Raw genomic sequence first — 23,655 nt, forward strand, 5'->3', positions numbered from 1 at the left:
TAGGTTGTGGCCCCTTTAATTCTCGCGCTCCCCCTCCCCCAGAGCTCGCGCTTGCCTTGAACAGCATAAACACAGTTCACACAGCTAATATAACCCTCAAAATGGATCTTTACAAGATGTTCGTTATGCATGCTGCTTGCATACATCGGATCATGTGAGTACAGTATTTATTTAGATGTTTACATTTGATTCTGAATGAGTTTGAGGCTATGCTGCGTGGCTAAAGCTAACATTACACACTGTTGGAGAGATTTATAAAGAATGAAGTTGTGTTTATGAATTATACAGACTGCAAGTGTTTAAAAATGAAAATAGCGACGGCTCTTGTCTCCGTGAATACAGTAATGAACGATGGTAACTTTAACCACATTTAACAGTATATTACAACCTGCTAACGAAACATTTAGAAAGACAAATATCACTAAAAATATCATGTTATCATGGATCATGTCAGTTATTATTGCTCCGTCTGCCATTTTTCGCTGTTGTCCTTGCTTGCTTACCTAGTCTGATGATTCAGCTGTGCACAGATCAAGACGTTAATACTGGCTGACCTTGTGTAATGCTTTGAACATGAGCTGGCATATGCAAATATTGGTTACGTAACAGTCGGTGTTATGTTGAGATTCGCCTGTTCTTCGGAGGTCTTTTAAACAAATGAGATTTATAAGGAGGAGGAAACAATGGAGTTTGAGACTCAGTGTATGTCTTTTCCATGTACTGAACTCTTGTTATTCAACTATGCCAATATAAATTCAATATTTAATTCTAGGGCACCTTTAAACAGTGCAAGAACTCGACTCTTATGAACGCGCGTACAGCCGTTGCGAGAAGCCAGTGATATGGATTGCTTTTATGATGGATGGATGCGCTTTTTGGAGATTCAGAAACTTGGGCACCATTTAATGCCTTTACAAAGCTGGGAAGAACCAGGACATTATTTAATGGAACTTCAATTGTGTTCGGCTGAAAGAAGAAAGTCATATACACCTAGGATGGCTTGAGGGTGACTAAATTATGGGATAATTTTCATTTTTGGGTGAACAATTCCTTTAATGTAACATTTAAGATAGCATTCAGTACCTGTGATCCATGTGTGACAGCATACTCTACTATCTCTGATCCATCAGGGTTCTGATACACCAGGTCAAACTTGCCAGGTTCAGCTGGAGCTAAAAGACACATAACAAAATAAATTATTTCTGCAGAAGGAAGAGTGCAGTCTAGCACTGTAGTAAAGCAGCTGCCAAGCTCCAGGTGTCAGATTTATATAACTGAAACAGTGGCAATAATAAAAAAATGTTAGTGATACCTTGCAGTTGAGAGAGCAGTTCAAGCTCCAGCACTTTTGTTTGAGGATTGAATGCAATAATCTTCCCTTCCTAAATAACAGCATCAAAGACTGTTTTTAATGTGCACACACAACACAATTTACATTACAGAAGTGTAAAACAGCTTACTTTATAATCAGACACTTCTGGTGTGTAGTTTTCAGTCAGCTCCAAAAGCTATAAGACAGCAGACAACAATCAAAGAGCTTCAAAGTACTGTACATCTCCATGAAAAACTGATCACAGACAACTGACATGTGATCACTGAAACTAGGAAGTACTAGCAAATGAGCATAAATAATCATACATCATATTATTAGGATAATTTAAAAAAAAAATCCTCAAGTGTTTCTGTTATCATTCATCAAATCACATTACCTTAAAAGCAATTTTCTGACCCACTGCAGGAGGAGCTGCCAGCAAGGGTAAAGCTGTGTAGTCTCGTTTGGGAGCAGGTTCAGGTGGATTCTACAACAACACACAACATGAACCGTATGGTTAATAATTCAAGTTTTCAAAAATAAAAAAATAATAAAATATTAAAGGTCCCGTTCTTCGTGATCCCATGTTTCAAACTTTAGTTAGTGTGTAATGTTGTTGTTAGAGTATAAATAAAATCTGTAAAATTTTAAAGCTCAAAGTTCAATGCCAAGCGAGATATTTTATTTAACAGAAGTCGCCTACATCGAACGGCCAGTTTGGACTACATCCCTCTACTTCCTTCTTTAATGACGTCACTAAAACAGTTTTTTGACTAACCTCCGCCCACAGGAATACACAAGAGTTGCGTTTGTAGAGTGTGTTTGTCGCCATGTCGTCGAAACGCTGTTATTTTCATCCCGCAGTCCAATCACCGGGTCTGATTCCGGCTCAAATTGATAGGGTAAAATTAAAGACATGTTTACAATAACACTGAGCGCGAGCATCTCCACGTTATGGTAAGAGGCGTGACCTTTCCGGGCAAGATGCGCTCAGAGCTGTCGAATCACAACACAGGAACCGCTGGCACAATCAGAACTCGTTACGTATTTCTGAAGGAGGGACTTCATAGAACAAGGAAGTCATCAGCCCGTTTTTATGACAGTGGAAACAGCGGTATACAGATAAGTAAATTATGTGAAAAATACTGTGTTTTTTTACACGCGAAACATGAACACGTTATATTGCACACTATAAACACAATCAAAGCTTCAAAAAACCACGAAAAACGGGACCTTTAAAATAAATAAACACAATAAATATATAAATATACACATACCATTAATGCATTTATAACTTATTTATATAAAATAGAGATTAACCGATACTAAATTTAAACCAATAGCTGATTATTCAGAGTGATATCTGTCGATAACAACACAGATAGTTTGGGGGTTGTGTCTTTTTATACCTTCTTTTAAATTAATGATAATTTCATTATAATTAATAATTAATCATTATATTTTTTATTATTATATTTTGAAAGAAATGCAAATATAATCTTTATTCTCTCCAATTCATCAACTTATTTAACTGGTATCTGGTGAGTAACTGGTATCAGTTATAAACAAACACATTACTCAAATTACTATTAACACACATTAACTAAATTCTGAAGATTAAATTATTATTTCTTAACTTTCTGAATGTTAATTAATTCATATAATTACTATAAATGTTGAAAATCAAACTGGTTTCGTAGCATTTTCTTTACACAAAGCACAAATTTAGAGCATTTTCCTGTCCTCTTTTGATTGACAGGCTATGTCGGCCCTGACTATCGGCTGTTTTTAAACTATCGGCCGATACTGTGAAAATTTGCTTTTATCGGCCAATACCAATTATTGGCCGATAAATCAGTGCATCTCTAATGTAAAATTATATGAAAAACAAACAACTATTATTTGAAAGTGTTGTCCAGGTTTGGACGTATGACACAAATTGTGAAAATTACACTTTATATTAATTGTGTTATATTAAGTGTTACTAAGAAAATCTAGCTTTTAATTTAAAAAGTAAATATAACACTGATTAACATTAAATAATGAAATATGCATTATATAACATTAAAGGGTTAGTTCACCCAAAAATGAAAATTCTGTAATTTATTATTCACCCTCATGCCGTTCTACACCTGTAAGACCTTCATTCATCTTCGTAACACAAATTAAGATATTTTAGATGAAATCAGCGAGGTGAGGCCTTCATAGCCAGCAATGACATTTCCTCTCTCAAGATCCATTAATGTACTAAAAACATAATTAAATCAGTTCATGTGAGTACAGTGGTTCAGTATTAATATTATCAGTGTATCGAATCATGATTCGGATCGCGTGTCAAATCGCGTGACTTTGGCGCTCCGAACAGCAGATTCGATACACTGATTCATTATGCTCCGAAGCTTCCTGAAGCAGTGTTTTGAAATCGGCCATCACTAAATAAGTCGTTATTTTGTTTTTTTTGGCGCACCAAAAATATTCTTGTCGCTTTATTAATGTTGAACCACTGTAATCACATGAACTGATTTAAATATGTTTTTAGTACATTAATGGATCTTGAGAGAGGAAATGTCATTGCTCCCAATGGAGGCCTCACTGAGCCATTGGATTTCAACAAAAATAACTTAATTTGTGTTCTGAAGATGAACGAAGGTCTTACGGGTGTGGAACGACATGAGAGTGAGAAATTAATGACTGAATTTTCATTTTTGGGTGAACTAACCCTTTAACTCTAATAGTTATAAATATCTTGAAAGATTTAAAATAAAATTCTATGGCCTGGTTTCACAGACAGGGCTTAGACTAAGCCAGCATAAGTTAAATTTATGTAGCTTTTATAAACGTGCCTTTAAAAAATCATTACTGGTGTACATCTGGAGACAAAACAACAAATATTTTAAGACATGTCAGTGAAAGTTGCTTTCAGTTAAGATAGCTCAAACATGCATTTTAGTCTGGGACTAACTTAAGCCCTTTCTGTGAAAGCAGGTATATATGATTTACATATCTCTGGTGGAAAACCCTAGATTTTGTAGTTTAGTGGAGAATTTTTTTAGCAGCCACATGCTTTAGTTAGTCTGCGAAAACTGGGTATAACAGTAGCTTCTTCACATTCATCTCACCTGCAGAATAAAACTTTCATTAGTCAGAGAATCGTTCTGTTTCTGCCGCTCGCCATTTTCATAGCTGAAATGAAAGTCTTGTTTCCATGGTGTTCCCTTGGCCCGACCAAAACCTCCTCTCCCACTGCCTCGATTTGCACCTCGACCTCTGCCTCTCTCCTGACCTCTTGTGTTTCCTCTGTCCCTGCCTGCTGCCTCACTAACACCGGGGCTCAAACCGGCAATCTTCAACCCCATTCCGTGTAGGTTTGGCTTTTTAATCACAAGCTCTATTTCACTGGCATCAGAGTCCGAGCTCTCGGCCTTATCCTGGGGCTTTTTGGACACAGACGACGAGACCGACTGAACTGAACTTTGAGTGGTTGAGGAAGGCTGACTTGATTTCTTGGCTACAGATTTAACTTGGCTGGGTGATGAGGAGGAGGAGGAAGAGGAATCTGTGGAGCTCTCTCTACGCTGAGGTGTCTGTAGTGGAAGTTTTGAGTTTGTGCTCGATGGTTTAGGTGTAACAGGAAGTGGCTGTACTGGGATGCTGCTTTTGGATGTATTAACGTCACCCGAAGATGATGAATCTGATGATGTGCTTCCTTTCCGCGCAGCCACAGCGGGCTTTTTGGTTGCACCATTCTGCTTGGGTTTAGGTTTTGGTGGAGGGGCCTTTTTGTGAGATTCATCCTCACCGCTATCTGAAGAACCTGACGTCGCTTCATGATTCTTCGAACGTGATGATTTGTCACTGGTGGCGACAGCAGAAGTGCTTTTTCTGTTGTTTTTCATAGAGGAAGGGTTTGCAATGTTCTTTTGAGGGGACTTGACCTCTTTTTTCTTCTTTTTCTTCTTCTTTTTGCCATCCTCTGCTGGTGCAGAGCCATCTTCATGCTTCTTCTTTTTACTTAGACCTTCACAGATCTGCGTCTCATCCTCTCTCACTCTTTTCTTGGTCTTTGAGATGTGTGCTTCAGAGATCTGGCAAGCCTCAGCTCCATTAACATAAACAGGAGTGGATACCTTTACCCTGTCAATGGGGATGATGAATAAACACTTATCAACATAGCTTAAAATGATATGTAACCCAGCACAAACGTCCACCATATTATTATACAACACCGTTCTTACCTTATACTGTCATTATCACGTACTATATAAATATTTTCTGTGGCAGGCAGGTAGCAATCCTCAATAAACAAGTCTAAAATAGTCTTTCGGCTGTAGCCAAACTTTTCCTTTATGATGCTGGAAAGATCTGTGATAACTCGACATTTGTTCAAGTCCACCAGCAGCCAACACATCCGACACTCAGGTGTCGCGGGAGGAGGATAATCAAAGTACAGTCTAACCCTGACAGCATTGAGACTGGAGGTGGCCATGCCTGAGCAGAATGAGGCCGATGGAAGCGCTCACTGTTTTAAACAGCGCTTCAGTCGCGCTCTGCTGCCCTCTACAGGTGTGGAAGAGATCAGCGGCAGCTCATTTCCCTGTTCGTCAGCTGACTGAAGTCATATGATACTGTTCCTTACATCACATCGCTCCGAGAGGTTTGGGTTTGAGTACTTACTTATAGCCGGTGGGTCCGAGCACCGTCAGCCACTCTGTGCCACTGTTTCTGAGAGCTTGAGGTCAATAACAATGGCACGGTCGTGGATTGGCATGCTGGTCGTGCTGCTGTTTTCTGTGAGCTCTCATAAAGGTAAGTTACGCAATATTTATGTGCTGAATACACTTTTTTAGCCGTTACTTGTGTCTTTTTAGGCACAGTTACCCTTTTAGTATAGTTACTGGTTTTAGGAGTTGTAATTGCAGCATGAGAATATATGCTGAAATGTTTTGTAACTTTAGATACAAAGTGAAAGCGAAAGATGTTGTCCGTTGTTTCATTTGTTGTATCCAGTTAATCGACTCAGTTTAATAAGGTCGTGAACCAAGTTCCATTTTAAAAAATAATACCGAATGATTTTCTTGACATTTCCGTTAACTGTTATTGACGTGTACTGACAGTTGTGTGGCAGAACGAATGACTCGAATGAATCGGTTCTTTTTATCGAATCAAAAAACGCTTCAGGTGTGCATTATAATCGCTCGTTATTATATTCATAAAGTCCATTGGAATAAAATAATGTCTATGTTTGAACAATTTAAATTTTGATGAACGTGAACAATGAACAATTAAAACGGATGGAAACTATCTAAAAGTAAAACTTAGTGCAACTAGTTTAATACTGTATCTGCAATGTTTTTCTATAATTTTTTATATTGTTTGTAATAATATATGAAGACTTAAGATGCAAAAGCCTCTTAGTGCCATCTGAAATTTTCTTCTAAAATGAGCATTTTTATCAAGCTTGTGTGTTTAGGTTCAGTAATTTCACTTTAATGGCACTTAATAGGTCCTTTTCATTGCCATTAAAGTGAATTAACTGAACTTAAACATACAAGCTTGATAAAAATGCAAATTTTATAAGAAAATTTCAGATGCCACTTAGAGGCTTTTGTATCTGAAGTGTTCATACATGCATATATTATTGTTTTTAGCTTGGTTCTCAATTATAAATAAATAAATACATCGGACCGGTTACTGAATCGATTCCCAACTGTCGTCGTGTGCGACTCGAAATGAACCAAGAACTGTTACCGTTGTGCTATGTTGTACTTATGGTATTTTGTTTAAAAAAACAGAGGAGTAAGTTAAGTACAATAGGAATTGCATTCTTTTCTCGTTCCGCCCCTAAATATTTCTTCCAAAAGCTTTTACTAAAAGAATCTGAAACAGAATCGTTTAAAAGAATCAAAATCGGAACCGGAATCGTTTAATTGTTTATCCCCGCTCCTGACTCCTGTCTGTCTCCTCTCTTAAGAAAATCTCTGCTTCATGTACAGTGAGATAGTTTAGCTCAAACTCCAAGCTTGAATAACTAATAATGTGACTTTTGTTGTTCTTATAATCAAAAAACAGGTAGCTGTGTTCCAGTCCAAGCCAAAGAGTCGTGGGGATATGTGGATGTCCGTGATGGAGCTCATATGTTCTGGTGGTTGTACTACGCCAACAGCTCCAGTGCCAGTTATAAAGAGCTTCCTCTGGTTATGTGGCTGCAGGTTAGTCACTCCTCTGATCAGTGTGGTCGGTCATATATCTTCTGTTTATCCTCATTTTCTGAAGTATTACGCCTAAGGTCGCTCATGCTCCTGTTTATTTTAGGGAGGTCCTGGGGGATCTAGTTGTGGTTTTGGCAATTTTGAGGAAATTGGACCTCTTGATAGAGACCTGAAGCCGAGAGAAACCTCTTGGGTAGGTAATCTAATATATATTGTCTTGACTCTCATATCTGCAATATTGATTGAGATGTTTTTTTTTTGGGAAATATGGAATATGTATTAAGTTTTGTTTCAGCGTAACTTATTAATATAATCATTATATCCTGTTGAATACAAAACGCTTATTTTGGAATCTGTGAATAATTTATTGTTCATCCAGAAATATTCGTGTCTGTGCAGGTGAGTGCTGCCAGTGTGCTATTTGTGGATAACCCAGTGGGCACGGGATACAGTTACACAGACACTGAAGATGCCCTCACCAAGGACGTTGCAATGGTGGCGTCAGACATGATGGTCCTCCTCAAGAGCTTTTTCTCTCTGAAGACAGAGTTTCAAGTAAGCAAAACAAAAATACCTACCAGATTGAATTTGAAACACACTTCGCATTCGTCACGGTATCTGACTTTTCTCCCCAACAGAGCATTCCCTTCCATATATTTTCGGAGTCTTACGGAGGCAAAATGGCAGCGGCTATTTCCCTCGAGCTCACAAAGGTACCGAAATGTTTGTTTGTTCTAACTTTAGGCTTCATGACAGGCAATTTTGTAGCGACACGCACAAGACGTTTTAAGTCATGCGCTCTGCTGATTTCATCTAAAAGAGGAAGAGCTTGAGTCAGATTAGTTCCTCAAAAGTAAATCTCTTTAGAATACAAGTTTGTATTTACTCTTTAATCTGCATTGAATGTTAATTTTCTCCCTCTTTAGGCGGTTCAAGCTGGTTCAATCAAATGCAACTTTGCTGGGGTGGCTTTGGGAGACTCCTGGATATCTCCTATCGGTTTGTAAAAAAGCTCATCAAGTTTCAGTCTGGTTGTGTGCAGCTTCATTTTTATTGATTTAAAGTTATATCTCATAGTCATTATGCACATTCATCATGTATAGTCTCACATGACTGGTGAAAAACGCAAACGTAATCCTGGCTTATCAACACATCTGATTGTTTTCCCTGCAGATTCAGTCATGACATGGGGCCCTTATCTTTACAGCACAGTGAGTAATTCACCATATTCAACTCGCTCTGTCTTCTCTTCACAGAGATAACGCATGATTACATTAGCATGATCAAAACATACTTCTACATCAATGATCTGACATATGCATACGAAACCATTCAAAGTTTGGGGTCAGTAAGATTCTTTAAAAATGTTTCTGAACTCTTATGCTCACCAAGGCTGCGTTTATTTTATATTCAAACATGCTGTAAAATCAGTAGTAAATATTATTGCAATTTAAAATAAGTGTTTTATATTTAAACATATTTTAAAATCTAATTTATTCCTGTGATTTCAAAGCTTAATTTTGGCTGATTTGGCCAACTTAAATGTTCCCTTACAACCATTCGCTGTTCATAATTTGCTGTTTAAAGGGTTAGTTCACCCAAAAATGAAAATAATGTCATTTATTACTCACCCTCATGTTGTTCCACACCCGTAAGACCTTCGTTCATCTTCAGAACACAAATTAAGATATTTTTGTTGAAATCCGATGGCTCAGTGAGGCCTCCATAGCCAGCAATGACATTTTCTCTCTCAAGATCCATTAATGTACTAAAAACATATTTAAATCAGTTCATGTGAGTACAGTGGTTCAATATTAATATTATAAAGCGATGAGAATATTTTTTTGTGTGCAAAAAAAAAAAAGACTTTTCAACGTATAGTGATGGACCGATTTCAAAACACTGCTTCGGAGCTTTACGAATCGAATCAGTGAATCAGCTCTCCTATCAAACAGCTAAACTGCTGAAATCACGTGACTTTGACGCTCCGAATCTCTGATTCGATTCGTAAAGCTCCGAAGCAGTGTTTTGAAATCGGCCATCACTAGATATTGTTGAAAAGTCGTTATTTTGTTTTTTTGGGCACACAATTTTTCTCATTGCTTCATAATATTAAGATAGAACTACTGAACTCACATGAACTGATTTAAATATGTTTTTATTACCTTTCTGAATCTTGAGAGAGGAAGGACAATTGCTCTCAATGCAGGCCTCACTGAGCCATTTGATTTCATCAAAATATATTAATTTGTGTTCTGAAGATGAACGAAGGTCTTACAGGTGTGGAACGACATGAGGGTGAGTAATTAATGACAGAATTTTCATTTTTGGTTGAACTAACCCTTAAATGCTGCTGATGTGTGTCTGTAGTCTCTGCTGGATGACAATGGGCTGGATGAGGTGAATAAAGCAGCAAAAGCAGTGCTGGAGGCAGTGAAACAGGGCCAGTACCAAAAAGCCACTGACTTGTGGTCCTACACAGAGAATGTGGTGGAGCAGGTGAGATGAACATGCTCTACAGACCTTTCTGTAGCTTAGGACTTCATTGTTTAATTAAAGAAATAGGATTAATAAACATCATGTCATTCATATTTTGTTTCAGAACACAAATGGTGTGAACTTCTACAACATCCTCACTCAAGAATCTGATGAGATGAAGACCAAGTTCAGTTCAGATCAAGCTGCGGATGGATTTCTCGGTGAGAAACTCAACATGCACTGTTTTTTCAAAATTTCTGTTTGTTACATAAATGTTTGAGGCATTGTCTTGTTTTTTACAGCCTCGCTCAAGCGTCGCCACATTCGCCCTTTGCACCGTCAGTCCCTTTCTGAGTTGATGAACGGGCCAATCAGACAGAAGCTTGGTGTCATTCCAAAGAATGTCACATGGGGAGGTAATTATTCTTTTTATGATTTACAAAGGTACTTCTATGTAAAACAACAACTGATTCTAACAAGAGTAAGCACATCCTGTTTCTTCAGGACAAGCTGAAGATGTGTTTGTCAGCATGGCAGGAGATTTCATGAAGCCTGTGGTGAACATTGTGGATCAGCTTCTGGCTGCAGGTGTCAATGTCACCGTCTACAATGGCCAGCTGGATCTCATCGTGGACACAATGGGTGAGGACGTCTACCATTATTAAACATTTCAGAATGGCAACTCTTGACCAACAGATTTTAGACTAGCGCTTGGACCATTTACACTTGATAGTTGTGCATGTCAGCATATATCCTCTCTTAGGGCCAAGACACACCAAGCTAATAGTCGATGAGCATCTGTCAGGCTAGTTTAGTGCCTCTAGTCAAGCTAACATCAGTTGAATTGGCATCAGGACCGCCGGTGAGAAAGATCACTCTGATTGGATGTTCAGTTTAGCGAACGAGACGTGATGAAAGTGAGCAAGACGGCACAGACAGAAGACTAATTTTACGTCATCTTACCTGAGCATTCCAGTACTCAAATATTGATATTCAAAATGGTAAGAAAGTGCTGCTTTGTTTACAGTTTGTGTAACTGCAGTCCTAGTTTTTCTTTCTCTTTTTGAATGACTAGTGTAGACTATTGATACCTGCTGATAGACAGTTATTTCCTTACACACAGACGCAGAATGCATATGCTAGTTTGCAGTTGGATGTAGTCTTTGCGCTGTGTTAAAGCACAGCTTTTTGGCTCAGACGCAGCCGACGTGAGGCGACTACACAGTCAGCTTTCATCGCCCCTACTTCTTTGACGTCGCCTTGGTGTGTCACAGCCTTATTTGTCCTACACGAAAAATAAGGAGTCTACTGACTGTCCATGAAAGCCAAATATAAGCCTTTTACTACCAGGTGTGATTGGTAACATGTCACAGCTGAGCTCTTGTGATCAGATCCCCCTGGTGGGAATGGGATGTTAATAGAAGGTGTCTGCAAGTCAGTAAGATATTTCTAATCCATTTTGCCCATCAGTTTGATATTTAGGAAGGACATTACGATTGGCTGTTGTCAGGATAGTGTTTCTGCACTGCAGCGATTAATTGATTTGTGTTTATTTATGAGCAGGTCAGGAGTTGTGGGTGAAACAGCTGAAATGGGATGGACTCCAATACTTCAACAAGATGAAATGGACGGCACTGGAGGACACGCACACTTTGAGCCAGACTGGAGCTTTCTATAAGACTTATAAGAACTTTGCCTTCTACTGGATCCTCAAAGCTGGACATATGGTACATGTTTGTTTGTTTTTTTGCACTTACCAAAGTCATTTTAATGTTTATAAAATGTAATATTCAATTTTGTCATATTCTGTTAGTTTTAGCATGGCAATAACTGCAGAAGCTATAGTGGATTTGCTTTATTTTTCTGAAAAGAAAATACATTTCTTAGTATTTATTTTTATTCTTGATGAGTGTATTTGAACATCTCTATCATCACAGATCCCATCTGACCAGGGGCCAATGGCTCTACGGATGTTGAAGATGGTGACTCAGCAGGAGTGATGGATCTTACTCAGATACAAACTGGCTCGTGAACCTCTTTTAGACAATCAACACTCAGTTATTTTACCAAAATCTGACATTTTTTAACATTTTGGTTGAAATTTAATCATTATGTAATCATTTTTCAATGCCCGTCTTGTAAAATTTGTAAATTTGAATGTGTGCAAACAATAAAGTCGTAATTTTTTTTTACAATTTGAATTCTGAAATCTGCATGTGCAAAGAAAGAACTAACTATAAAGTTGTTTTTACGTTCCCATTTATTAACACAAATAATAATGTATCTGCAACTTTGGATGTCATCAGATTGGAATCATCTCCTTGCTTGATTTCACACAAATGCATAAACAAGGGAATTTCATGACTCTTGTTAAAATTATTATTATTATTATTATTTTTTTTTTTTAAAAAGCTACTTCATTAATTTTGAGGTTTTCATGCCACTTATGAATAAATGTAAATATATGCACTTCTAGAGCTGTGCAATGGCTATAAGAACAGACCACTCTGGTCCTACTCGCACACTAAAACAGCTTTTACCATAATGAAGGATATAATTAAGCAAATCATATCTTACACATTTTCTTGCTCTTTCAATTCAAGTTTTCAGAATACACATTCATGAAATATAGATTTAGCACCAATTCATCTCACATTCTACTGCATATTGAATAGAAGAGAGATTTGTTTATACTATCAAAACAGCTTGTCAGCTATATAGTATTAAGGCATTGGGTCAACAGCGTTTCATGTTCATGGGTTCCCTGAGGAACTGTAGCTGAGTGTGCGTCTGCCCCACCGGTCCTCAGGCACTCTGAATCCCTCTCTGCTCACAGGCTCCACCACCAGCTCTATGAGACCCGGAGCAGCAGGAACCTCTAGCTCCACCACACGGTACAGGGTGGAGTAAGACCTGCCAATCACAGTCAGGGGTCCAGAGCGAATCCGAGGGTCAGGACCACGGAGATGTCTCCAGTGTATCCGGAAATGGCGGACCTGCTGAGTGGGATATTGCCAGCGTAAGGTGGCGTTCAAAAGTACCTTCGTTGTGTGTCCATGTTCATGTTCTTTTGAAGCAACCTTCTGCCACACCACATCATTCACGCAGATGCCTTGAACAGACTGCAGGGGTGCATGAAGACTCTCTGCATCCAAAAACTGCAAAAAAAAATGGAAACGGACAATTTAGCCACTACCAACATTATATACGTACACTACTGATTAGACGTTTGGGGTCAGTGAGATTGAAAGAAATAAATACTTTTATTCAGAAAGACTGCATTGATCAAAAGTGACAGTTCAGACTTTTATAATGTTACAACCGATTTCTGAAGGATCATGTGACACTGAAGACTGGAGTAATGATGCTGAAAATTCAGCTTTGACATCACAGGAATAAATTACATTTTTAAATATATTCAAATATAAAACTTATTTTAAATTGTAATAATATTTCACAATATTAGTGTTTTTACTGTATTTTTCATTAAATAATGCAGCCTTGGTGAGTATAAGTGACTTATTTCATAAAAGAAAAACAAACAAAAAAACATTTAAAAAAAAATGTAAACATTTTGAATGGTAGTGTACAATACGTTCAGTCAAGACGTAAATCTGTAAGGCAACCCAGAAGGCATTTTATTTCTTAATGGTTGTAAATTATTTTGTAGAAAAAAAAACCCAGAACCATATCAGACAAAATTTTTAAATTTCCTCAAATCAGCTGATACTGATTGCTCATTTCCCCATATTTTTACATTTGGATTACATCCGCGGTCATATATAACACTCACTTACTGTAAAGTCGATCTTTAAAAAGAGTAATAATTTAATAACACTTTATTAAATCTCAAAATAAATGTATCTATTTTTTATACTTTTTAATTTAGTGAAATTCCCTTGTAGCATTTATTTGACTATATATACTATATTTTTAAATAATTGGCTTATGGGTATCGGCCTGAATTCATTGTGAACCACAGACCTTACTTCACTCATAAAATGAAAACCGCTATTATAAAAATGAAAACCCACTAAAATATCTTGAAAGAGGTGTGTAACGTTCTGTGTGTGTTTTGTACATGTGTATCTCACCATAATCTCTCCAATCCTGCAGTTAAAGGAGGCGTTTTCGTCTCCTTCATCTCGGGAAAAACGAATACACACTTCTCGCAATGAGCATCCAATCATTTTCAACAGGAAACATCTATGCATGAAACCACATTGAGTTTTATTAGAGAAAGTGTTTCAGATGTTTATGACCAAAACTTTTTTTACTTTAAAGCCTGTCAGCAAACTATGGCACGCCGGCCAGTGAATAAGCATTGGATAATCACAATGACGGTGATGTGCAAAGTAAAACATTCACACATACATACTGTGAGGTTCAATAGTGTTGCCCTGGAAAATTTTAATTTAAACATGAAAATAAACAAAGTTTTGGGATTTTGAGAAATGTAAAAAAGTTGCATGATATTCAGGGAAAAATTGCTTGAGAAATATTTAAGATTCTGCATTATTTGTAGGACAGATGTATGTATATTTATTTGACAAATTAACATATTTTTGATGAATCCGATGGCTCAGAGAGGCCTCCATTGACAGCAATGTCACCAAACCTCTCAGTGCCCAGAAAGCTACTAAAGACGTATTTAAAACAGCTCATGTGACTACAGTGGTTCAATCTTAATATAATGAAGTGACGAGAATACTTTTTGTGCACCAAAAAAACAAAATAACGACTTTATTCAACAATATCTAGTGATGGGCGATTTCAAAACACTGCTTCATGAAGCTTTGAAGCTTTACGAATCTTTTGTTTCGAATCAGTGGTTTGGAGCGTGTATCAAACTGCCAAACTGCTGAAATCACATGACTTTGGCACTCCGAACCATTGATTCGAAACAAAAGATTTGTTAAGCTTTGTTTTGTTATTTTGTTCTTTTGGTGCACAAAAAGTATTCTCGTCACGAAGATGAACGAAGGTCTTACAGGTGTAGAACGGCATGAGGGTGAGTATTAAACTACATAATTTTCATTTTTGGGTGAACTAACCAATTAACCAGCTGACTCTCACCTGGAGGTCCAGCCATCCGAAGTCCACCGGCCACAATTCTGAACAAACTGCTTAACCAACTGATTATCCTCTGCTAATGCTTCTGGAAAGACACTTGTAGCTAAACACACACCCGATAAAAAAGATTCGATTAATATTACACATTCTTAAACATGACAGCTCCACAGAAACTCTAAGAGATCTGAAGAAGAAGACCTGAGAAACCACTAACATGTTATTTCCTCCTTCCCATTGAATGTGCACAGGGGAACATCTATCGTTTTGAGCTCCAAGGATACCTTCACTCCCACAGGTGGCTTGTAGACAAAAGAGACAAACGTCCTGGTGGCCAAGGGAACATGGAGAGAAAATATCCTACAAAGGGGCAAAAAGAAGGTGTTTGACTGAAGTTTTTTGTTCTCCAGGGAAAACAAAACCTGTAGTACCTTGCACAGACTTCAGGAAGTCCAGATGGAATGACGCCCTCCACCATCAGAGAGCTGCCTCCAATCCAAGCGTCCTCTGAGCAGCCACGGCTTTTCAGCCAGCCGCCTTTCTCCATGTTCTCAGAGAGGTACAGAGGCTGGATCTCCTGAGCATGCAGATTGAACCAGCTTCTCTCCATCTCCACCTACACATACATCAAACAGTCAGAATTACTTGGGACGTATCGATATTAAAAAATGGCTTATATTTAAATTCTTTACTATTTTGTCTAAATAAATTCAAAATAAAACACTAAAAACTAAAATCAAACATTTAAATGTTACAAGTGAATTTAGACATCACAACATGATTAAGTACAGTATGAGATTTTTGAGATTTCTTGAAGGGGGGTGTAATGCTATTTCATGCACACTGACTTATTTACACTGTTAAAGAGTTATTTTCTCACGCTAAACATGGCCAAAGTTGCAAAACACGAGTTGCAAAGATGAACGAAAGTTTGGATAGACATAAGGGTGAGTAATTCATGAGAATTTTAATTTTTGGGTAAAATAATGATTTAAAGATTATATATAAAACAGCAGTGTTATTAAATTATTAGTGTTTTTAAAAAATATTAGGGTATGGAAAGATATTAGTGTTTTCAAATTTTAAGTCATGGTTAGATGATGGCAAAGGTAATCTAAATGTAAAAAAACAGGCATGAACAATTAAGTCATGACTTTTGAGGGACAAGGTAACAAAAGGGGCAAAAACATTTTATTTCATTGGGCTCTTACGTATTGTGGCAATTTGAGATGAGCATTAGTGTACGTCAAAACTTTGCTTTTGATGCCAGTAAAAATACCACAAATGCATTCAAACTGAATTCGCATAGTTATTGAGGAGAATCTTAGTGTGCTTGTGTGTAGTGTACCTGTCCCCTCCAGTACAGGCTCTTTCCAAAGCCCTGACAGAATGAGGAGATGAATGGAAGACTGGACGAGGGCCGGTGGATATAAAGGTACTCAGACAGCAAGCTCCAAAACCTTAGAAGAGCGGTCAGACAATACACATCAGAGTGAAGTTTGCATGTTTGTGTGTGTTTACATATATTCCATCGCAGAACAGTGAGCACACTGTGATTAGTTCAAGAAATCAGCGTACTTGTCCTGGTTTTGCCGAAAATCTGCCTTTTCGTGGCATTCGTACACCCAACCAGGAGCAAAGATGGCTGTTGAAAGCTCATACTTGCGAATCAGCTCTAAAGCCTAGTGAAAAACAAAACGAGAAGATTGCTTATAGCTTTTTTCTTCTCTTTGTACTCTCAGCCAAATAACACTGAGAAATTATTCATATATAGCACTGTTCAAAAGTTTGGAGTCAGTAAGTTTTTTTTAAGAAATTAATACTTTTATTGAGAAAAGATGCATTAAAACTGTTTTCAACACTGATAATGTTTCTTGAGCAGCAAATCATCATATTACAGTGATTTCTGAATGATCATGTGACACTGAAAACATACTACAGTAGAAAACAATTATTTTGAAATTGTAATAATTTATCACATTGCTGTTTTGTATTTTTGCGTTATGAGTATATGAGAGTATATACTTCTTTCAAAAACAAAAAATCTTCCCAACCCCAAACTTCTAACCGGTAGGGTACATCCATTAAAATTACTCTAACTAAAAAAGTATTAAATAATATATATACACTGTATATTCACTAACCTTATTTGTCTCAAATTTCCCCCCGATCACCTTTCCTCTTGCAAACACATCAACACCAACATAGATGTCAGCAAAGCGGCCCTGAGCAGCAGAGTAGGACTTCATCCTCTCCAGACTCTGCTCTGTCCAGTTGTAGTTAGTGAATATTCCATCACAAGCATCAAAAAACATTCTAATAGGATGAAAAAAGGAAGCTGATGGCATAAGTTGTACAAAATCTAACATACAAATCTCACAGACCTGAATCACCGCCTACAGATGCCCTCAAGACCATCACTTGCCTGTTGTCGTCATTGAGTTCGTTCTGCCAATTGAGTGAGCCGTTCTTCAGCACGCTGTCATACCAGATCACCACACTGCCTGGAACGCGCTCATGCATCTGGTCTGTGAGGTAGCGCAGAAAGGGACCAGTGTTCTTCACTGCAGTCTCCTGAGGAGTCAGTCAAATTTGGGGTAAAGTACTAGAAATGATATCAACATAGTGACCTTATAATCCTCCAATCAGAGAAGCCTTGTTTACTCACACTCAGCACATTTTCTATGTTAATGAGCCAGCCATCGAAGCCGTAGCAGTAGGAAATCTGAACCAGCTTATCAGCAGCTGCGCGGTAACTCTCCTCATCTGCAAGGAAGGCCTCACATATCTTCGCTCCATCTGTCCACTCTGTGATGAATGTACCTTAGAGGGGGATAAGACTATTTTAATTCATTCTTATTTTCACCTGTCTATAAAGGTGCTGTGGTTAATGACATTTCTTTCATTATTTACTCATGCTCGTGTCATTGCAAACATATACAGGTGCTGGTCATATAATTAGAATATCATCAAAAAGTTGATTTATTTCACTAATTCCATTCAAAAAGTGAAACTTGTATATTATATTCATTCATTACACATAGACTGATATATTTCAAATGTTTATTTATTTTAATTTTGATGATTATAACTGACAACTAAGGAAAATCCCAAATTCAGTATCTCAGAAAATTAGAATATTGTGAAAAGGTTCAATATTGAAGACACCTGGTGCCACACTCTAATCAGCTAATTAACTCAAAACACCTGCAAAGGCCTTTAAATGGTCTCTCAGTCTAGTTCTGTAGGCTACACAATCATGGGAAAGACTGCCGACTTGACAGTTGTCCAAAAGACGACCACTGACACCTTGCAAAAGGAGGGCAAGACACAAAAGGTCATTGCAAAAGAGTCTGGCTGATCACAGAGCTCTCTGTCCAAGCACATTAATAGAGAGGCGAAGGGAAGGAAGAGATGTGGTAGAAAAAAAGTGTACAAGCAATAGGGATAACCGCACTCTGGAGAGGATTGTGAAACAAAACCCATTCAAAAATGTGGGAGAGATTCACAAAGAGTGGACTGCAGCTGGAGTCAGTGCTTCAAGAACCACTACGCATAGACGTATGCAAGACATGGGCTTCAGCTGTCGCATTCCTTGTGTCAAGCCACTCTTGAACAGACAGCGTCCGAAGCGTCTCGCTTGAGCTAAAGACAAAAAGGACTGGACTGCTGCTGAGTGGTCCAAAGTTATGTTCTCTGATGAAAGTAAATTTTGCACTTCCTTTGGAAATCAGGGTCCCAGAGTCTGGAGGAAGAGAGGAGAGGCACACAATCCACGTTGCTTGAGGTCCAGTGTAAAGTTTCCACAGTCAGTGATGTTTTGGGGCGCCATGTCATCTGCTGGTGTTGGTCCACTGTGTTTTCTGAGGTCCAAGGTCAACGCAGCCATATACCAGGAAGTTTTAGAGCACTTCATGCTTCCTGCTGCTGACCAACTTTATGGAGATGCAGATTTCATTTTCCAGCAGGACTTGGCACTTGCACACAGTGCCAAAGCTACTAGTACCTGGTTTAAGGACCATGGTATCCCTGTTCTTAATTGGCCAGCAAACTCGCCTGACCTTAACCCCATAGAAAATCTATGGGGTAATGTGAAGAGGAAGATACGATATGCCAGACCCAACAATGCAGAAGAGCTGAAGGTCACTATCAGAGCAACCTGGGCTCTCATAACACCTGAGCAGTGCCACAGACTGATCGACTCCATTGCTGCAGTAATTCAGGCAAAAGGAGCCCCAACTCAGTTCATACTTTTCAGTTGGCCAAGATTTCTAAAAATCCTTTCTTTGTATTGGTCTTAAGTAATATTCTTTTCTGAGATACTGAATTTGGGATTTTCCTTAGTTGTCAGTTATAATCATCAAAATTAAAAGAAATAAACATTTGAAATATTTCAGTCCGTGTGTAATGAATGAATATAATAAACAAGTTTCACTTTTTGAATGGAATTAGTGAAATAAATCAACTTTTTGATGATATTCTAATTATATGACCAGCACCTGTAGATCCTAGACATACAGACACAAAAGGAGACATTTTGTAGAATGTCCATGGCATTACTGAGACCACTGCTGTCAACCTCCTACTATAAAAGTATAATCAGAGAGTCTATATAACTTGTGTGACTTTTCAAAAGGCATATAATAGCTTTTTGTGTAAAGCAGACTGAAATTTAACACATTGGTACAATAAAATTTTTATTCATAAAGCGTCTTTCCCAAGCTCAAGGTCATATCGCTTTAAAAGACTTTGAATATAGTGCATAATTCATATGGACTATGTTTATAGTGCGGTTTTGTCCTTTTAGGGTGCTTGACAGCTACAGGTTGTCTATCTGTTGTCTAATGTATGGAAAAGAGCAGCTTGAACATTGTGCTGAATTTCTCCTTTTGTGCTACACAGAAAAAAAAATAAACATATGGTTTAGAACAATGTCAGGTTGAGTAAATGTTGACAAAATGTTCATTTTTGGGTGAACTACACTTGAGAAAAAGAAGTGCACTTCAATTCTTAAAAGTATATTTTTTAATAAAATGTACCTGCAGAAAATATTACTGAAATAAGAGGCCACTTAAGTACACTTTCATGACTTAATACACTTAAGTACGCTTTTTAGAAAAATGCATAATAATGTCAAACTAAAAGTTTTACTTTAAAGCACATTTTAAATATGTTTTAATAATACTTTGTACAATTATTTTGATGTGTTGACTAACAGCAACAAACAGACTAACTGTAGTGTTAATCAATATTACATTTAAAGTTAATATTTATTTCATTTTAAACTAAAAACTATAAACTATGAACTAAAACTATAAACTAAAATAAAGTTTATTTATTACAAATGTATAATTACATATATACTTAAGTACAATACACAAAAGTTTCAATAGAAATTACATTCAAGTATATTTTGACCATAAATGCTTGTCAGCATATTCGGCAGTACACTTATACTGCCATATTTTATTAAATTGCATATAAAGATGTACTTAAGTTTGTCAAAAAAAAAAAAATCAAGTTCAGGTAATTGAATTGTATATACATTTAAACTATAATACAGTTTAATTGCAATTAACGTTAAATGAAAAGTCAGAAATCATTACATTTCAGTTCGAACTTAAGTATATTCTTTTAAAGTATATTATTTCTGTACTTCTTTTTAAAAGTATGCTAAGTAACATGTACTTATTTTTCACAAGGAAATTCTTTTCACAGCAAGGCTAATAAGACTGGGATTTTGGCCAATGAACTAAACCCATCAAGACACTCACCAATAGAGAGCACTCCATGTTTATGTGCTGCATTCGTCCAAACCACCGGAGGAATGGTTACCATCTGATGACTGAAGTAGTTGAAGATGTCAATATACTCCCAGTGATAGAAGGCATACGGCATCTCCTGCTCTGCGCCTTGAATGAACCTCAGCAAAAAGAACAGGACTGTGAAGATACTGGCTCAACAATTCATGAAAGTGACATAACATGCTGACATCAAACTCTGAGTTGTACCTGTCCTCCAAGTAGCCACCCATCATGTCATGGGACACCAATGTCCGCCTAGGGCAGCTGTCCAGCGGAGGATGCCTGCTAGCCAGAGGCACAGTGGCCACATTAAATGGACTTGCTTCATTGCGTTTCCAGGATAACAGCTCATCAAGAGACTTCAGACTGCAGCTGATGGGCTCAGTAGTGTCAGGATCATAGTGGACTGCTGTTAGACCACAGAAAAAGAACACACCAAAAAAACATGCGCTGTAAGGACTCTGAATGGGGACAAGACTTAATATATTCTATTCTGCTGTTAGCATGCAATAACATTTTAAGGTGCAATATACTTTTTAATATATAATGTGACTACATTTTAAATTATTATTCATTTATTGTTATTTATTAATTTTTTATGGTTCTTATGGTCTTTTGTTATGTGTGTGTGTGTGTGTGTGCTAGTTTTTTTTAGTTTCTTGGCACTGATCAGATGGGGCACTATAATTTCGTTGTACTGCAATGACAATAATGCTTCTATCTATACTTCTATATCAGTAATCTTTTGAAAGAATAGCATATGTTTTATAATACACCTGGCAATGTGGATGGCTCGTCATTTACGACTTCGTGAATACTTTGATCGCCTGGTTGATCAAGGCAAGTCTCAGAGCTGAATAAACAACCAGAACATTGAACATGTAGTTATAATGCATGTTATAACTATAACATAGGTTATAAGGGAAATAAAATGATGCATTGATTCACATAGTCTGGATCAATCATAACTCAACAAAGTCAAAATTACCTGATCTCCTCCGTTTTACGAATCTTACTGCTTGTGGTTTCGTCCCCTTTTCGTTTTCGGGGTGTCATTTTTTCGTTGTCTTTTGTAGAAACACTTTCCATTTACAAAAACGTCAACAGATAGTTAGTTTTCAGACAAAATGATTTGTAGTTTTGATGCACCTCTCCGTTTGGGAACAGAAAGTAACAGGCAAGCTTCCGCCTGTGCTCTGATTGGCTGAATGAGTGCGGCATGTGCTGGACAGACGTAGATCCTGCGTAAAGGTGTGTTGTTTTAAATGTCCACTAGAGGGCAGGAGGCTAGACCAATAAAATATCTGGTATGTGAACTGTTTATCAACACATATTTCTCATGTTTATTTTCAGCACTCATTAAAAGTCCTTTTATAAAGTATTGCGCATCTTCAAGCCATTTTACATGCACTGTCCATAGAAAAGATAAACAAACCAGCCACTAAAGTGACCATTTGAAACTCAAAAGTACATTTAGTGACAATAAACAAGACAAGTACAACTGTGGTTCATGGAGACATCTTAGAATAAATAGCCAAATGTTATTCAGCCATGATTTTGAATACTGCAGTGAACCCTGGTTTACCTTGCTGATGATGCTGTACGGTTTCACTATATGTGAGGCCTCCAGTTTCCAGCTAAAAGAAGTATTTATCTGTACACAAATCTGAATTAGAGAGAAGCGAAAATATATCAATTCATCAATAATTCACACCCTTTTTCCTTGTTGTCTTCATCCAGAATCACCTCTCATATCCATTCTCTTTCTGTAGAATGATCATCCAGGCCATCTGGTGGCGGCACAATGCTTCTCTTCTGTTTTTTCTCTTTCAGGAGTCATGTGAGCCTGCAGTCTGAATCCAGTGCTTTTAACAGAATAGATGGATGCCATGGAAATCTGGAAGTTTTTAACACAGACTGAAATCTGAGGCATTTAATATAGTAAACATTAGTTTTTTTGCCCCCCAAAGGCTTTGGTTTTGGTATAGAAAAAGTTTATAAATCAACAGAATAACCAGTATCACCAATTGAAAGATTTAGCAAAACATTTGCTTGTGCATTCACATTAAATATTAATAATAAGTTAGATATACCCATGTTTCATTCTTTCATTTCACCTTTCTGCAAACATTCAAACAGAAACTAAAATGTAGTTTAGCTGGTTCACAGGAACTTGACTCAAATGTGTCATCTCTATCATTTCCTGTCTTTCTTTTCCGTTTTCCCTTTCCTTTAGTATGCTTCAATAATAGGTCTTTGAGTTTGTTTACATTGTGCTTCAAAAACAAACAAAAAACATTATATATTTTATCCATTTCAATTTAAATTCTGATGGAATGAGAACATCTTTACTGTGGATGTGTTTGACCGAATGAATCAATGACCCACATTAGGTCTGTTTGGCACTCAGAGAGCTTTATGTTTGGGATTTATTTTGTTACACCACAACAGTGATCAATCCTCTGACGCCGCCCCAGGGTGATTTTAGAGGCCAGTCTGGTTCCCGCCAGAAAGGCTCAGAACAAACTGCAATGTTCTGACAATGAAAAGGTACAAAGAAACAGGCTATACAGAAACTATAAAATGCTCCTTTCTGACATTAGAAATTAAAGAACAATACCTAAATGTCCCATTTTCAAACAAAAAGTTTTTAAAACAAAAAGCTGTTATTCATAGCATGTGACTTCTTTAGTTATTTGTGTGGATGTGTAATTTGTGACTGACACACTCATAAAGACAGTCTTTGCTGCCATCTAATGGTGTGAAAATGTAACTTCTGTTG

General features: G+C 37.4%; 3 protein-coding genes across 3 annotated transcripts in view; 1 reads left to right on the top strand and 2 right to left on the bottom strand.

Annotated features, from left to right (window-relative positions):
* The window catches only part of coil (coilin p80), an 8,126-nt gene extending 2,188 nt beyond the window's left edge, over positions 1-5,938 (bottom strand). Inside the window, exons 1-6 of the mRNA XM_048195555.1 lie at positions 5,548-5,938; positions 4,432-5,446; positions 1,710-1,799; positions 1,461-1,508; positions 1,313-1,382; positions 1,084-1,172 (exon numbers count right to left, since the gene is read on the bottom strand). Of these exons, the coding sequence (XP_048051512.1) occupies positions 1,084-1,172; positions 1,313-1,382; positions 1,461-1,508; positions 1,710-1,799; positions 4,432-5,446; positions 5,548-5,798 (1,563 nt within the window). The 5' untranslated portion in view covers positions 5,799-5,938. The remainder of the gene's footprint in view (positions 1-1,083; positions 1,173-1,312; positions 1,383-1,460; positions 1,509-1,709; positions 1,800-4,431; positions 5,447-5,547) is intronic.
* scpep1 (serine carboxypeptidase 1) lies at positions 5,932-12,194 on the top strand. The gene is made up of 13 exons (XM_048195565.1): positions 5,932-6,118; positions 7,382-7,521; positions 7,625-7,714; positions 7,921-8,076; positions 8,160-8,234; positions 8,448-8,520; positions 8,695-8,732; positions 9,892-10,020; positions 10,124-10,220; positions 10,302-10,415; positions 10,504-10,641; positions 11,563-11,726; positions 11,937-12,194. Exons 1-13 carry the CDS (start codon positions 5,932-5,934, stop codon positions 11,997-11,999), a joined length of 1,464 nt encoding a protein of 487 aa, XP_048051522.1. The 3' UTR covers positions 12,000-12,194.
* A 47-nt stretch (positions 12,195-12,241) lies between these two features.
* On the bottom strand, positions 12,242-22,088 carry engase (endo-beta-N-acetylglucosaminidase). The gene is made up of 14 exons (XM_048195547.1): positions 21,862-22,088; positions 21,650-21,726; positions 21,081-21,282; positions 20,844-20,992; positions 17,738-17,892; positions 17,495-17,643; positions 17,214-17,385; positions 16,648-16,751; positions 16,418-16,529; positions 15,501-15,685; positions 15,287-15,429; positions 15,076-15,175; positions 14,094-14,205; positions 12,242-13,157 (listed from the first exon to the last, which is right to left on the bottom strand). The coding sequence occupies exons 1-14, from the start codon at positions 21,960-21,962 to the stop codon at positions 12,753-12,755; spliced, it is 2,166 nt and encodes a 721-aa protein (XP_048051504.1). The 5' UTR covers positions 21,963-22,088; the 3' UTR covers positions 12,242-12,752.
* Positions 22,089-23,655: the final 1,567 nt, after the last annotated feature.

This window comes from Megalobrama amblycephala, linkage group LG1 (assembly GCF_018812025.1).
Source record: "Megalobrama amblycephala isolate DHTTF-2021 linkage group LG1, ASM1881202v1, whole genome shotgun sequence".
NCBI classification, from domain to species: domain Eukaryota; kingdom Metazoa; phylum Chordata; class Actinopteri; order Cypriniformes; family Xenocyprididae; genus Megalobrama; species Megalobrama amblycephala.